The sequence below is a fragment of the Anser cygnoides genome, chromosome 14 (genome assembly GCF_040182565.1).
Source record: "Anser cygnoides isolate HZ-2024a breed goose chromosome 14, Taihu_goose_T2T_genome, whole genome shotgun sequence".
Classification (NCBI taxonomy): domain Eukaryota; kingdom Metazoa; phylum Chordata; class Aves; order Anseriformes; family Anatidae; genus Anser; species Anser cygnoides.
This window is the reverse complement of record NC_089886.1, coordinates 524,904-538,217: the sequence shown is the minus strand read 5'-3', so window position 1 is coordinate 538,217 and position 13,314 is coordinate 524,904. Positions and strand designations below refer to the sequence as shown.

Here is a 13,314-nt window from a genome sequence, read left to right as displayed (position 1 = left end):
AACTCTTTTTTCTAAGCCCTCCCTTTAAGTACTGAAATGCTGCAAGGAGGTCTCCCCCGAGCCTTCTCTTCTCCCAGCTGAACACCTCCAGCTCTCTCTTCCTTCATAGGAGAGGTGCTCCAGCCCTCTCATCTTCGTGGCCCTCCTATGAACCTGCTCTAACAGGTCTACCTCCTTGTGCTGGGAGCCTCAGACCTGGGTGCACCACTCCAAGTGGGGCCTCGTGAGGGCAGAGCAGGGGGACGATCACCTCCCTCAGCCTGCTGCTCCCACTTCTGTTGATGCACTTGGCCTTCTGGGCTGCAAGCATGCACTGATGGCTCATGTTGAACTTTTTGTCCAACAGAACCACTAAGTCCTTCTCCGCAGGGATGCTCTCAAGGAGTTCTCCCAGTCTGTACTCATGTCTGGGATTGCCCTGATCAGGTGCAATAATTTATTATCTTAAATAGTTTGCTTAAGTTGCTTGTTTTTCTTGTTAATTTCTGCACACAAGGTTTTGTTGCCTAAAAGTCCAGCCATCTAGATTTTCATAGTGATTAGTCCTGTAAGATTTGTTTTCACTTTGTTATAAAAGTTTAAGTGTTTTATTTAGCTCTTTATGTCTGTCTGTTTTGCCTATTGGAAGTGATATACATCACTTTACTCTGAGTTACTTGTACACACTATTTTAAAAGTAGTTTTACCATTTTGTTTGTTATTGTGTACTCTTAGAGATGATTATAACGTTGTTCACAGTTAGTCAACAAGCCATGCATTTCTTTTCAGAAATGCTTTGGATGAATGTATCACTTGTGGTACAGCATTTCTGATGTAATGATTCTAAGGTATTCTCAGTTTGAACTAACTCCTGTAGCCTTTCACAGGGCTTCACGTTCTTGAACGGGAGAAGAGGAAAGTTAGTGCAGCTAACAAAATCTGTTGCACGTCTGGTGAGACCAATGAACAAAACCAGAATGTATTGACTTCTTGGCCCCACTTGTTGACACTGAGGTCGTTGAGGACACTTTGGTTCCTTGAACTCTTCCAGTATGAAAAGCATTCCTATGCAAGTTTCAAAGAATGGTTTCCATGTTTTATAAGCCAGTAATTCTGAATTAATCTGTTATGCCTGTTCTGTCTTGATGCAGTTCAGTCTAACGTACAGGGCTGACTTACTACTTACCAAGTTGTACTGTGTATTTAATTTTTTTTTCCAGGAAAGATGATAACAAAGATATTGATTCAGAGAAGGAGGCTGCTATGGAAGCTGAAATTAAAGCCGCTCGAGAGAGAGCCATTGTCCCTCTGGAGGCTCGGATGAAACAATTCAAGGACATGCTTCTAGAAAGAGGGGTTAGAGAAATAAGTGTGTGTGTGTGAGAGAGTGAGTGAGTGAAGGGGTGTGAGAAAAGGAGGTTCAGGCAGAAGTCTTTGTACTTAGTTAATTCAGAACCTGCAGTGCCTTATGCGAGGAAAACAATTTCATTGTTCTTCTGATTCATGGATATGTTTCATTCAAGAGCCTATATTTCAATGAATGTTAAAATTAGCAGAATTTCTAAATAAGTGAAATTAAATAGTATCAAGACTTTTTAAACTTTTTTTTCCCCAAGTTAAGTAAGTACACAGTTGAAAGCTGCCAGTGAAAATAAATGAGAACTGGACACATAGTTAATGTTTTTGGAAGTGTTCCTACACAATAAAAACAGTAAGTTCCACTATAGTCTGTACATTCTTATCCTTAAATGGGAGACTTCTTGCTTTTAGTTACCTAAATTTGAAATTTGTTTTATACAATCAGTTCTTAATAGCCTAAATTATCTGTCAGAGTATGAATTCACATAGTAACTTTATTCAAAAAATTGAAGTGTTTCCAGCTACCTATGAGCTTTAATTTAGTTTCGTTGACTAGTTCTTATGGGATAATTGTAATAAAAATTAATTAAAATGAGCTTGAGCCTCTTTAAGTTTGTTGTAGCAGAACTGGAGTTTAAACTCATAATATTTAGAAAAGGTACAGGGCAGGCATGGGATATGAGAACGCAGAATCTCAAAGCTTTCTTTTGATGGAGTTTTTTTTAAAATGTCACACCGTAGTAGTTATTTTAATGAGTAATTAAGTGTGTGTTATTATTTAAAGTTCTCAGAGCCAATTAGTGTTGAAACTTGCTATGGCAGACTCCCACAGCTCATCATCTATTAGTGATGAAAACTTCAGCATGATTTTTGTCTCCCTCTTTTCATCAGATGTCCTATAGTTTTCCAGCAAAACTCTACAGCATCTGCACGTTCAAGGAAACGTTAACAGTTAAAATCTGACTTTTTTTTGATTAAAGGTCTCTGCTTTTTCAACATGGGAGAAAGAACTACACAAGATAGTTTTTGATCCTCGTTACTTACTTCTCAACCCTAAAGAAAGAAAACAGGTAAAGAATTCACTCCCCTTCCAGACACATCTACTACAGGTGTTATCTAAGTCCTCAGTCTGTTTTTTTTCCTGTTTAGCCTTCTTCAGTAATCAGTATTGCAAGAGATTTTTGTTATGGTTAGGGTTTGTCTGGAAAAGGAAAAAGCTGAGGAGAGGAGGAGTGAGTTGACATTTTTTATTTTTCCTGTTGTTGCAAGATGTGTGCTCTAAGACAGTGAAAGTTATATGTATACAGAAAGCTCTCAAAACCTGAGTGAAATGGTGAGAATCTTCAGTATCTTGTCAAACTACTGGAGCAATGATTAATCCAGCTATTTATGAAAACCTAAAAAAGCGTGGAAAACCCTAAAAGACCTAAAAAAAACTGAAAAAGAAAAACCTAAAAGCGTGGAAAACCTAAAGCACATCTTTATTGTTAAAAAAAAAAAAAAAAACAGTTCTCGCTCCAGAAGCTTTTCTTCAAATGGATGTATGGAAATAGAAAACTTCAAGAATACAAGAAGCATCTGCTTTCTTAAGCACATGACCCCGAAAAATATTAACATAAAATGAATATGTAAGAAACTGTTTGCTGGTCTCAGATTGTGTGTTCGTGTGTTGTACACTGCATGTTCAGTAGAGTGGAATAATTTGCGTATTCAAATACAAAACATCCTTAACCCTTCTTTCTACCCTGTCTATATTGGTTCTATGGTGGGAGGAGAGGAAGTAAGACAAAAGGAAAAAAATGGAATTTTTGTCCCATCTTGCCTGGAGCTTATGTGGCTTCAGGTTTGTATGTTTTAAGTCAGTAACTGGTGTTTCTGTAGGTATTTGATCAGTATGTGAAAACGCGAGCTGAAGAAGAGCGCAAGGAGAAGAAAAACAAAATAATGCAGGCCAAGGAGGATTTCAAGAAAATGATGGAAGAAGCAAAGATTAATCCACGGTAGGAACTTCTTTCTCGTTCATGTGCATGAACGCTCTTAGAACAAAGTATGTTGTGTGGTATTGGGTAGGTTAACTTGATTAACCTCTTTCAAAATTAGAGGCAAAGTGGAGAAAAATCAGGTATTGTTGAAATCTTCATTTGCCTGCTTGCACTCTCACAAACCATAAAATAATAGAACTTGATATTTATGATGTTTTATGTATTTTTAAGTCATTTTGAAGAAATCCCCAGCATGCTCTCTGGAATGTGAGAAAGACCTCAAGATCCACTACCAGATAAAAGTTTTCTTTCATAACTCTGTTTCTTCTTAAGAATGTTAGTATTCCTTGAGAAGTATTAGGGAGGTTTTGTCAGTTTGGGGATTTGAAGGGACCTTTTTCTGATTACAAAATACATTGATAATAATATAACAATATTTTGGTTGCTTTAATAGGAAAATTATTACTTACCCTTCACATCCAGGCCTACATGCAGTGATAATAGCTTAGTGATAGCAGTAAACATACTAACATTCAAGATATTATTGCTAGAATTATTTGTTTCACAGATTTCTTGCATATAATTCATGAAATATGCAGTTATGTCAACAGATGAGCTCTAAAGCATTCTCTTTCAGCATCTCTTGGATTACCTGGCACTAATTCCTTTACAGTGAAATAACATCTCATTTGGTTCATTTCAGCTTAATTTTTTTCAGTGATCCATGTCGGAAATTCGTGGAATCCAGCGTTATGTAAACTTTTAAATTACTTTAAATCTGGTTAATATTTCTTATTTGAAACATCCGTCTGTTCATTTAATGATAGCAACAATTTTGATGGTCTGGGAAGAATGGAGACATGGGAATATTTGAAATAAATAAAAAAAAAAATAGTGAGTTCAGTATAGCATTCGGAGACTAACATGGACTATTCTTGTTAGCTTTAGTATTCTCAACTTCCAAGATATCTCCAGTGCATCATATTGGGACTAATTCTGAGCTAATTATGGGCTGGGGTGGGAAAGAATTGCAACTGAATGACTGTCTTGTTTAATCTTATCCTTTGTCTTCTGGTTTCAGTGTTTGTCTAAAGATATTGCTGTACCTCTGTGAGTGTCAGACTATTTTTAATCATCTATCTCAGTCCAACATGCTCAAGAGTTTGTGTTCCACTTAAGCAGCTCTTGTTCTTCAATATAGCTATACATTCACTTTCTAATCTTTTTGAATAAGCTACCAAATTCTCTTCTTGTTTCAATTTACCCTACAGCAACAGTAGGCTGGATTTTCCAAGTCTAATTATTTCCATGCTGTGATGAAACATTCGTATGATTATAAGTGTCTCACGTATTCTTGGGGCCAGATTTGCATCAGAGCTTGGAAAAAGCACAGTAGTGGTTTTTTTTGAGGTAAGTGGCAGTACTACATTTACTGCACAGATTGGAATCTGGCCCTGGAGGTGAGAGAACTGTCAGGAAAATGCTGTGGGAATAATGGGTTGAAAGCCCAGTGCTGCTGCGTCTGCCCATAGCATTTAATACATTTTCTACCCTCTGTGTTTTAAGATAAAGCTATACTATGTTCCGTGTAGGGGAAGATTTCATTCAGCCAGTGTTTTATCATGACTAACACCAAACAACGATTTCCTCGGTGAACTCTTAGCATGGTTTGGCTGCAAGTGAATGCATGTAAATCTTTCAATTTCACAGCTGTGAAATACCTGGACAGACTGGTGGCTGAACTGCTTAACTGCAAAAAAGAAGACTTGTAGTCAGCTGAGGTTTTTTTAATTTCTTGGTTGTATTATAATCTCTCTTTCTACACCTACACCTGCACATTCTGCAGGTAGCTGTATTAAAACCAAAACAACAAAAATACTACACCGTGCAAGTCTCTTAACAATACCTTTCATGTGTGTGCCTAAACCTGACTCCTTTCTGTAGTTCATTGATCAAACATCTCTATAGTGAGAACATAGGATGAGTGGTTTTTTGTTCTTTGTGGTCTGGCATGTATTCTAGCAGAAGAAATACTTCTCTGCTGAACCTGCTTCCCAGCAAAGACAGCTCTGCCAAATTAGTTCACTTGCCATTTTGTTGCAGAACTACTTTTAGTGAATTTGCAGCCAAGCATGCTAAAGACTCGAGATTCAAGGCAATTGAAAAGATGAAAGATCGAGAGGCCTTGTTTAATGAGTTTATCACAGCGGCAAGAAAGAAGGAAAAAGAAGATTCGAAGACCAGAGGTGAGAAGGTAAGGTGATTTTTTTTTGGTTCCAGCAGTGTGAGTGGTGTGAGCCTGAGTGAGATGGGACAAAGTCACTGCTTGGTTTCCGGTGTGCCTTCTCTGAGACTCAGTCCTTCTCTTTCCATAGAGGTTTTACAATGTAAGCATTTCACAGATGTTTCTTTGGTCTTTATGAACTAACTATTTTTAAGTTTGCAGGTATACTATACCGACTTAGTGTGTAGAACCTAATTTTATGAAACTGAGTTAACTGTTTTTTGTTTTCCTAAGCATGTAACATATTCTTAACTGGAATGAGGCCTATTTTTTTCCCTATTAAAAAAAAAATATATATTGTCCTGGAGCGCTGAAAGGAAATTCTTGTTTTGTTTGGCTCGAGAATCCAGAACTGGCCGTTACTTCCCTGTTCTCTCAGTGAAGGCAGTAAGATCTCAAAATTCTCTGTAGGCTACTCTATTTAAATTTCAAACAGCTTCCATGTCTTCTCTTTCCATCTAAAAGCTAGCACTTTTAGTGACTTTAATCTTTCAGTAAATAGATCTTATGTATAACCTGCTGCTTATTAGAATTAAAGGTCGGCTATTAAAGATTGATGAATTCCAAATGTCATTTGACCATATTGTCAATAGTAGGGAGCAGGCTTTCACGGCTGGGGAAGCAAACTTCTATGGAGGTGGCATCGAATATTACCAGCAAAATACGCAGCCACTTACTTAAATGTCCCTGTGTGTTGTGCGAATGGAGAAAATAACCTCTAAAGCCTAATCATTTTTGACATTTTAAAGTCTGCAATATTTCTTTTGTAGCACAAAGTTAATGTAAATTTCACTTACTAAGAATACTTGCTGAAGAGAGAAATGCTGAATAAGGTGTTAGATTTGCAGACAGTTTACTTGTTGAATAAGTCTTGCATATTTTTTTCTTAATGTAGGCACTCTGGTCTAATTTGATTTTTGTGTTCTCCATTTTTTGCAAGCTGTCTTATTGCTGATATTTTCAATAAATGATTGTGCTTTCAGAGGAGAACTGATGTAGTTCAAAACTAGACTTTTACATATTGCATTTCAGTTATGAATGGAATTTTAAAGCGTTCTTGCAGCTTAGTGAAGTTGAAAGCTTAAAAAAAAGTAAATACTTGTTTTGTTGCATGATTGTTCTAAAGTTAAAAAGTTGAGAGACTGTGTTTGTTTGCTTTTGAAATAATGTTTTTTTCTCCAAAAGCGTTTTGTAACCATTTTATGTATTCTGTTTTATAACAAGTGGATAGACTTTACAGTTATGTGCTGTGCGGCCTGTCAATCAGTTCAGTCTGACAGCTGTCAATCACTGACACGCAAATATTATGGGATTCCCTAGTGAGGAAAGAATTGGTATCTCTGTGTGGTGACTTTAGCCTCCCGCAGTTCCGGTACTTTACATTTTTTTAGTTTTTTTCCTTGTGAAGTGATGAGAGTTGTACCTGCAATGTGTTAACTGCCAAAAAAAAAAAAAGACTTCTAAATACACCTGAAATATTTTCAGTCTTGTTTTCCTTTGATTTTGAAAGTGTTTAAAGCAAAAGAAAATTTAATGCGTTTAACCTGAAGCTTTCTCAGTCTGTTTTAAAAGTCCAAAATCTTTATTTATGGAGGATCAACTTTACAGAAATCTTTAACGTAAGGGTTTAAAGTTACCCAATACTTGATTTTTACTTTGTTGATTTATGACTTGCTGGCTGGTGATAGGGCCCAGCTGAGTTTTCAGATAGTTGTTTTTATTCACGTGGCTAACGTCGGTGAGTAAATAGAACCTTAACGCTTCTCAGATGACGGAGGTACGCAAGTATGCTCGGGTCAGAGGCAGGGGGGGATATCCGTGAGTGAACGGTGAGCTGATAACTTTGACCAAGTTACCGCTGTGCGGTCCCAGGACACAGGGACATTGTTGCACGTCCTCAGGATGAGCAGTGCCAGCAGACAAGTCATCTTAAATTAGCCTCCTTACGTAGGCTTCCTAATGCTCAGCTGAAAACGTACGGCAGCCCACCTTGCCAGTCAGTGTCATTGTCCTGTACAGAGATCTCTCAACAGTTTTCTTCTGTAGTATTAGAGTTAGTCAAGCTGGTTACTGTGCTTATAGATATAGCAAACCTGTGTGAGTAAGAGCTGTGATCCTAAAAATTCCTTGGTGAGATGTTTTTGTCTTAATTTTTCTAAGTTTTCCCCTTAGTTTTAATTGACAAATAAATGACAATACTTGTGCTGTATACGTTGAAGATGAAAGATAGTTCTGACTGAAGTTAAACCCGTGCCCTGAGAGTGTAAAAAGTCTAAAAGGGTGGTTCATTTTCCTCAGGAGGGAATTGGCTCTAAAATCCTGTTTTTTCCAAAGTCAGTTGCTAGTGGAGCAGCAGATGGCCGGGATGGTGTCTGCGCAGCATCCGAGAGAGGGCAGGGGAATGCTGCTGGCACTTCGTGCGAAAACGTCTTCCTACACGATGTATTCTTTTTTGTTAGGTTTGATTTTGTATTGCAGCTGGTGCCAAAGTACTTCGGCAGTGTTGTGAGTGTAGTTTTTATCTTGTTTTTTCCATGGGATGTATCTATCATACGTCGAAGTACTTCGCACAAGTCACGTAACTTTGAGATACCCTTACTTTATGGACTTCTGTTGTAACAGCTGGGCATTGTTTGATTTTCTGACAGATCTGTCTAATGATTTCTAATGCTATGGCTTAGAAAGCTTCATATTTTTTATACTGCATGCATGTTTTAAGATGTTTTGAAACAACATTCTTAATCTTAAAATGAATAGATGGTTTGCTTAGCATTTTGTGCAGCTAGTTAAGAAAGAGTGATAGTGCTGTAGATACAGAGTAACTTCTCCACTGGCTCCAACCAGTTTTTGCTAATCTGTGCTTACCGTCGTAATCTCCCAGATATAGTAAAGAAAAAAAAAAGTCTATAAAGCCTTTTATGTTTATGTATTAATATTGTGAAGAGCTAAAATTATCACTGGGTAAGCCTGCAGAATGTTGGTTCTGGTCTCTCATTCATACGTGCTGTAACTAAACACGTTTTTAGAAAGTCAGGATGGCGGTCCTCTGGCAAACCAGAGTTCGCTCACCTGTCCATCTGCTTTCTTCCTTTATGAATCTCAGTGTTTTGGAGCTAAACAGCTTTGGGTGGTTGCCTTATTCAGAGGGATGAGGAGAGGAGATAAGTAGCAAAAATTGAACGGCCAGCCCTTCTCAACTAATTTTTTTTAATTAGTGTGCCAAGACAAAAGAATTTGTTTTGTGGGCTAACGGGGTTTGGGGTGCTGTGAAGGCGGCACGCTTAACCTTGTGTGTACCCTTGAGTCCCCAGTCACTCGCTGGTTTCCAGTCATTCAGCAAGTGAGGCTAATCTGCCCCTTGCTGCTGTTCTTCTCAGAGGTGGAGGCTTAAATGCCAAACCAGACTTCTAAGGCATAAAGAGGTGGAAATAACATGGAAAAAATATCTAGGACCTAAAGTGCGACAGCAACAAGGGAAATTATCTACCCCAGAAAATGAGATATGTAATAAAGGCACAGTAGTTGCTCATGCATCTGCTGATTCTGGGAGTTCAGGTGAAAAAATGTTGCTAGTTTTGTCTCAGGATTTAAAAAAAAAAAAAAAAAAAAGAATAACAAGAACAAAAAAAAGTATGACTGATCCTCTTGATCCTCTGCCAGCTTTTCATGATGCTAGCATTATGGACAGAGTGTTGATATCCCATTTCTATTTGAAAAATGTAGAATAAAACATTTTCTTAAACTTTAATATATACTTGAATATCCATCTCAAATGTAGCTTATTTGATTACTGTAAGCGCTTAATTTTTTATTGGTTACATCCTTTTTGCTATTTATCAGCAGATCTAAGTGTTTACCTCTGTACACTTGGAGGATGAATCCATAAATACTTGATTTGTTTAGTGCCCCTTGTAAAACTGGATAGCTGCTGTAATATTGATAGCAAAATGCTACAATGTGGAATCAGTAGCGTGTTACTTTGATATATAAAAGTTTAATAATTAAGCTGAAGTAAAATAATAAAAACTGTATTGCTGAATCATTCTTTAATGAACATAGTTCATCTTAAATTAGGAAGATCTGCTAAATCAATTTGCTTTAGCAAAATTGTCCCAAAGGGGAAGCGAATTTTAGGCATGTTAGGTCTAAATTCAAAGTTTTAGTGATATTTTTATCTATATTCTAATGGTATGTAATATTAGTTTACTTCCCTCTGTTGGAGGTAAGTTGATTCCTTTTTTCATAAGAGCAAACTGTTATGTATCAGCCTCTTTCTCAAGTATTGTCTTTCTGTTATTGTCTGTGAAATAGATCAAGATGGACTTCTTTGAATTACTGGCTAATCACCACCTGGACAGTCAGTCTCGCTGGAGCAAAGTGAAGGACAAAGTAGAGACTGACCCTCGTTACAAAGCAGTGGATAGCTCTTCACAGAGGGAGGACCTTTTCAAACAGTACATAGAAAAAATAGCAAAGGTATGTGTGTGACATCTGGAAGTATGTCTTTGGATGTTCTGCTGGTTATGTTGCTGTTAATGTGTGATGTAACTAACTATAAGATAGACTCGTGTGCTTTAGTTCCATACTTCAGAGAATTCTGTACCGTCATTACTTGTTTGAAGCACCCTGGAATGAGAGCTTGACACTTAGAAGTACTATCCGTGGTACTGCTGGTGCAAGTGTTCATGGTATGTGTATGTCTGCACACGTACATGAACACACAAGATGTATGGGAGAATTTCTCCAGCAGAACAGGAAAAACAGAGACTCTCATAAAGTCATTGGCTTTAAAACTTGAGAAAATACAGATGCTACACTGACTAGTCCCAACCAGGATGGGCAGTTTCCTTTGCTGCAATTTTTGTATCAGCTGTTTCACTCAGAGTTATAGGTGGTTCATACACAGTTCCTTCACTGGTTCTTCTCTCTCAATCCAGTATTCCTGCTTTTCTCTTCCAGGGAATTAATGATTGAGTACGTATAACTTGGTTAACAGATAGTTTATACTGCTTTCCCCAGCCCCTTATTCAGTTTGTCACTGTATACGAGGAATATGCTCCTAAGAATAGTTGTTCTGGGATCAGCGTTGTGACCAAACTTCTTTCAGCATATGACCCTGTAATGCTTCTATAGCATATAGTTCTTCAAGCAAAATTTTGTAGTCTTTTACATCTTAAATCACTTTGAAGTGTTTTGTTCCAAGATGCCTTTGGTTTGACAATCCTTTAATTTGCTTACCTGCCTAATGAAAATATGAAAGGTGTCACATTTTTATTGAGAAAAGTTTCTGCTCTTCTTACGTTTCAGAATTTAGATTCTGAAAAAGAAAAGGAGCTGGAAAGACAAGCTCGCATTGAGGCAAGTTTGCGTGAACGAGAGAGGGAAGTCCAGAAAGCTCGCTCAGAGCAAACCAAGGAAATTGACAGAGAACGTGAGCAGCACAAACGTGAAGAAGCAATACAGAACTTCAAAGCGCTTCTGTCTGACATGGTAAGATATGAATAGGTTCTCTCCTGATCTATTTGTTGCAGGAGCTTGTCAGTGCGTTTTACTAATTGTTGCACTACAAAAAAGCTCTTTGTTGATTGTAGTTAAATTTATATAGAAATAGAATTCTATTTTCTATTCCACTGCCCTCCCTTTTTCCTGTTGGGAGTTTTGCATTGTTTGTAAGAGAAGGCTTTGCTTTTAGGGTTGGTGTTCTGACAGTTTGCCCACGGGGTTAGTTGACAGTATTGTTCCTGCTGTGCTTCTCCAGCACCTCACTGGTGATGGCAGATTTTTAGACATGCTGCTGTAAATTTCTGGAAATTTACAATAAATTAATAAATAAATAAATAAATTTCTGGAAAACTAGAAAATTAGGAATATTCTCCTTATTTTCGTGTTGTCTCTCCTTCATGCTCCAAACACAGTGTCTTTGTCTTAGTTATTTCTTCGCTATGTTACATGTTTACTTTGTACTAGTAGTCAAGCTAACCTATAAGATGGCAATTTCCATATGGTGAATGTCTTATTAAGAGGGCAAGATTAGCAAAATGACTTTTCACCCGTGTGTGTACTATGCCCTTGCTTCCTGGTATTATATCTAAAAACCAAACATGTACTAGTTCTCACGTTTCCTCATGGAAATCGTTATGAGGGGATAGAAAATAAATGGCTCATCATCCTGATTTGGTGGTATAGCCAGCAACATAAAGCATCAGCTGCTTGAGGGATGCTCCCCCAGACTAGAGCCAAGGCACTGCAAAGCTCCTGGTGTCTCTTTGCAAATAGTTATCTCTGAGGCTACTTTTCCAGACCACTTACAGTTAATATAGTATATGATATCTCTATCTGCATTTGAACTTAGGCAAAGTAATTCCCTCTGCCACTGCTTGCTTAGTATTTATAAAGAAAGCTGCCATTGTCTCATAATGCTTTTTTTAAATAGCTTTTATCTTTAGTTTGAACCTTAATTTAAATTAAGAGAAAGGAAAAAAAAAAGCTTAGTAGTGTATAAGAATTATTGGTGAGCCATAGAAAAAATGATTTTAAATAATAATCATCCTTTTACTCAGGTGCGTTCTTCAGATGTGTCTTGGTCTGATACCAGAAGGACTCTACGCAAAGATCATCGATGGGAATCTGGCTCCTTGCTAGAAAGAGAAGAGAAAGAGAAACTCTTTAATGAACACATTGAAGCACTTACCAAAAAGAAGAGGGAACACTTTAGGCAACTTCTGGATGAAACTTCAGCGGTAAGAGCTGTAGATGCTCAAACTTCAGACCTTTGCCCCAGTATATCGTGATTTATCTTTTTCTGTTTTTCTATCACACAAGTTGACTTTTGGTTGTTTCTGTTTCCTGGGTCCTTCTGTTTCACCGCTATCCTTTCTTCTTAAGAAAATGTGTACATTATGTTTCTGTAGGTGTTTATCTTGAGTGTTATTTCAGTTTAACATATAGTTCATTTTCATTTAAACTTATAGTCAGTGATCATTTTATCTCCTGCAGGATGTTACATTTCTTCAATGTTGAGCTATTTGATACTCTTTACTATGTGGCATCCTGCTCTTTCAAATATCCAATGTTTGTGTTAGTAAATAATCTTACCATGTTTGTCAGTCTTGACATTCTCCTGTTTTATATTGTGCTACTGAATCTGAATCATTGCACTGTTCCATGCACTACAATGGAAATCCATCCCCTCTTTGGTGTACTATGGGGTTCTAGGGAGTCTTGCTCTTTTTTAATCTCGTGCAAACTTCAGTCAGCTTTCTTTAATCCTGCAGTTTTTAACTTATTTCTAATGCATTAGATAAAAATGCTCAGAATGCTAGGTGGATCTCAGTGTGATAGGACAAAATGACGGACATGTTACTTCAAAGCGATTGTTCTTTAATTTTTAATAACTAATACTTCTAAAAAATATTTTTCTAGTACACGTTTATGTATATATGAATGTTAAATGTGTTGGGAAGTAAATGATGTTCATGAGGACTTTGCCTTGAAAAAGTACTGTCTTAATAATGAAGAAAAGTATCACAGTATCACAGATTTCTAGGTTGGAAGAGACCTCAAGATCATCGAGTCCAACCTCCGACCTAACACTAAGTACTCCACCAAACCATATCGCTAAGCTCTACATCTAAACGTCTTTTAAAGACCTCCAGGGATGGTGACTCCACCACCTCCCTGGGCAGCCCGTTCCAATGCTTAATAACCCTT

At 37.4% G+C, this 13,314-nt stretch overlaps 1 protein-coding gene across 1 annotated transcript in view; it reads left to right on the top strand.

The window, feature by feature from the left end:
* The window catches only part of TCERG1 (transcription elongation regulator 1), a 35,838-nt gene that overhangs the window by 20,221 nt on the left and 2,303 nt on the right, over positions 1-13,314 (top strand). The window contains 7 exon segments of the mRNA XM_066977306.1: positions 1,200-1,335; positions 2,319-2,408; positions 3,220-3,338; positions 5,424-5,574; positions 9,916-10,080; positions 10,912-11,094; positions 12,165-12,344. Coding sequence (XP_066833407.1) covers positions 1,200-1,335; positions 2,319-2,408; positions 3,220-3,338; positions 5,424-5,574; positions 9,916-10,080; positions 10,912-11,094; positions 12,165-12,344 — 1,024 coding nt within the window.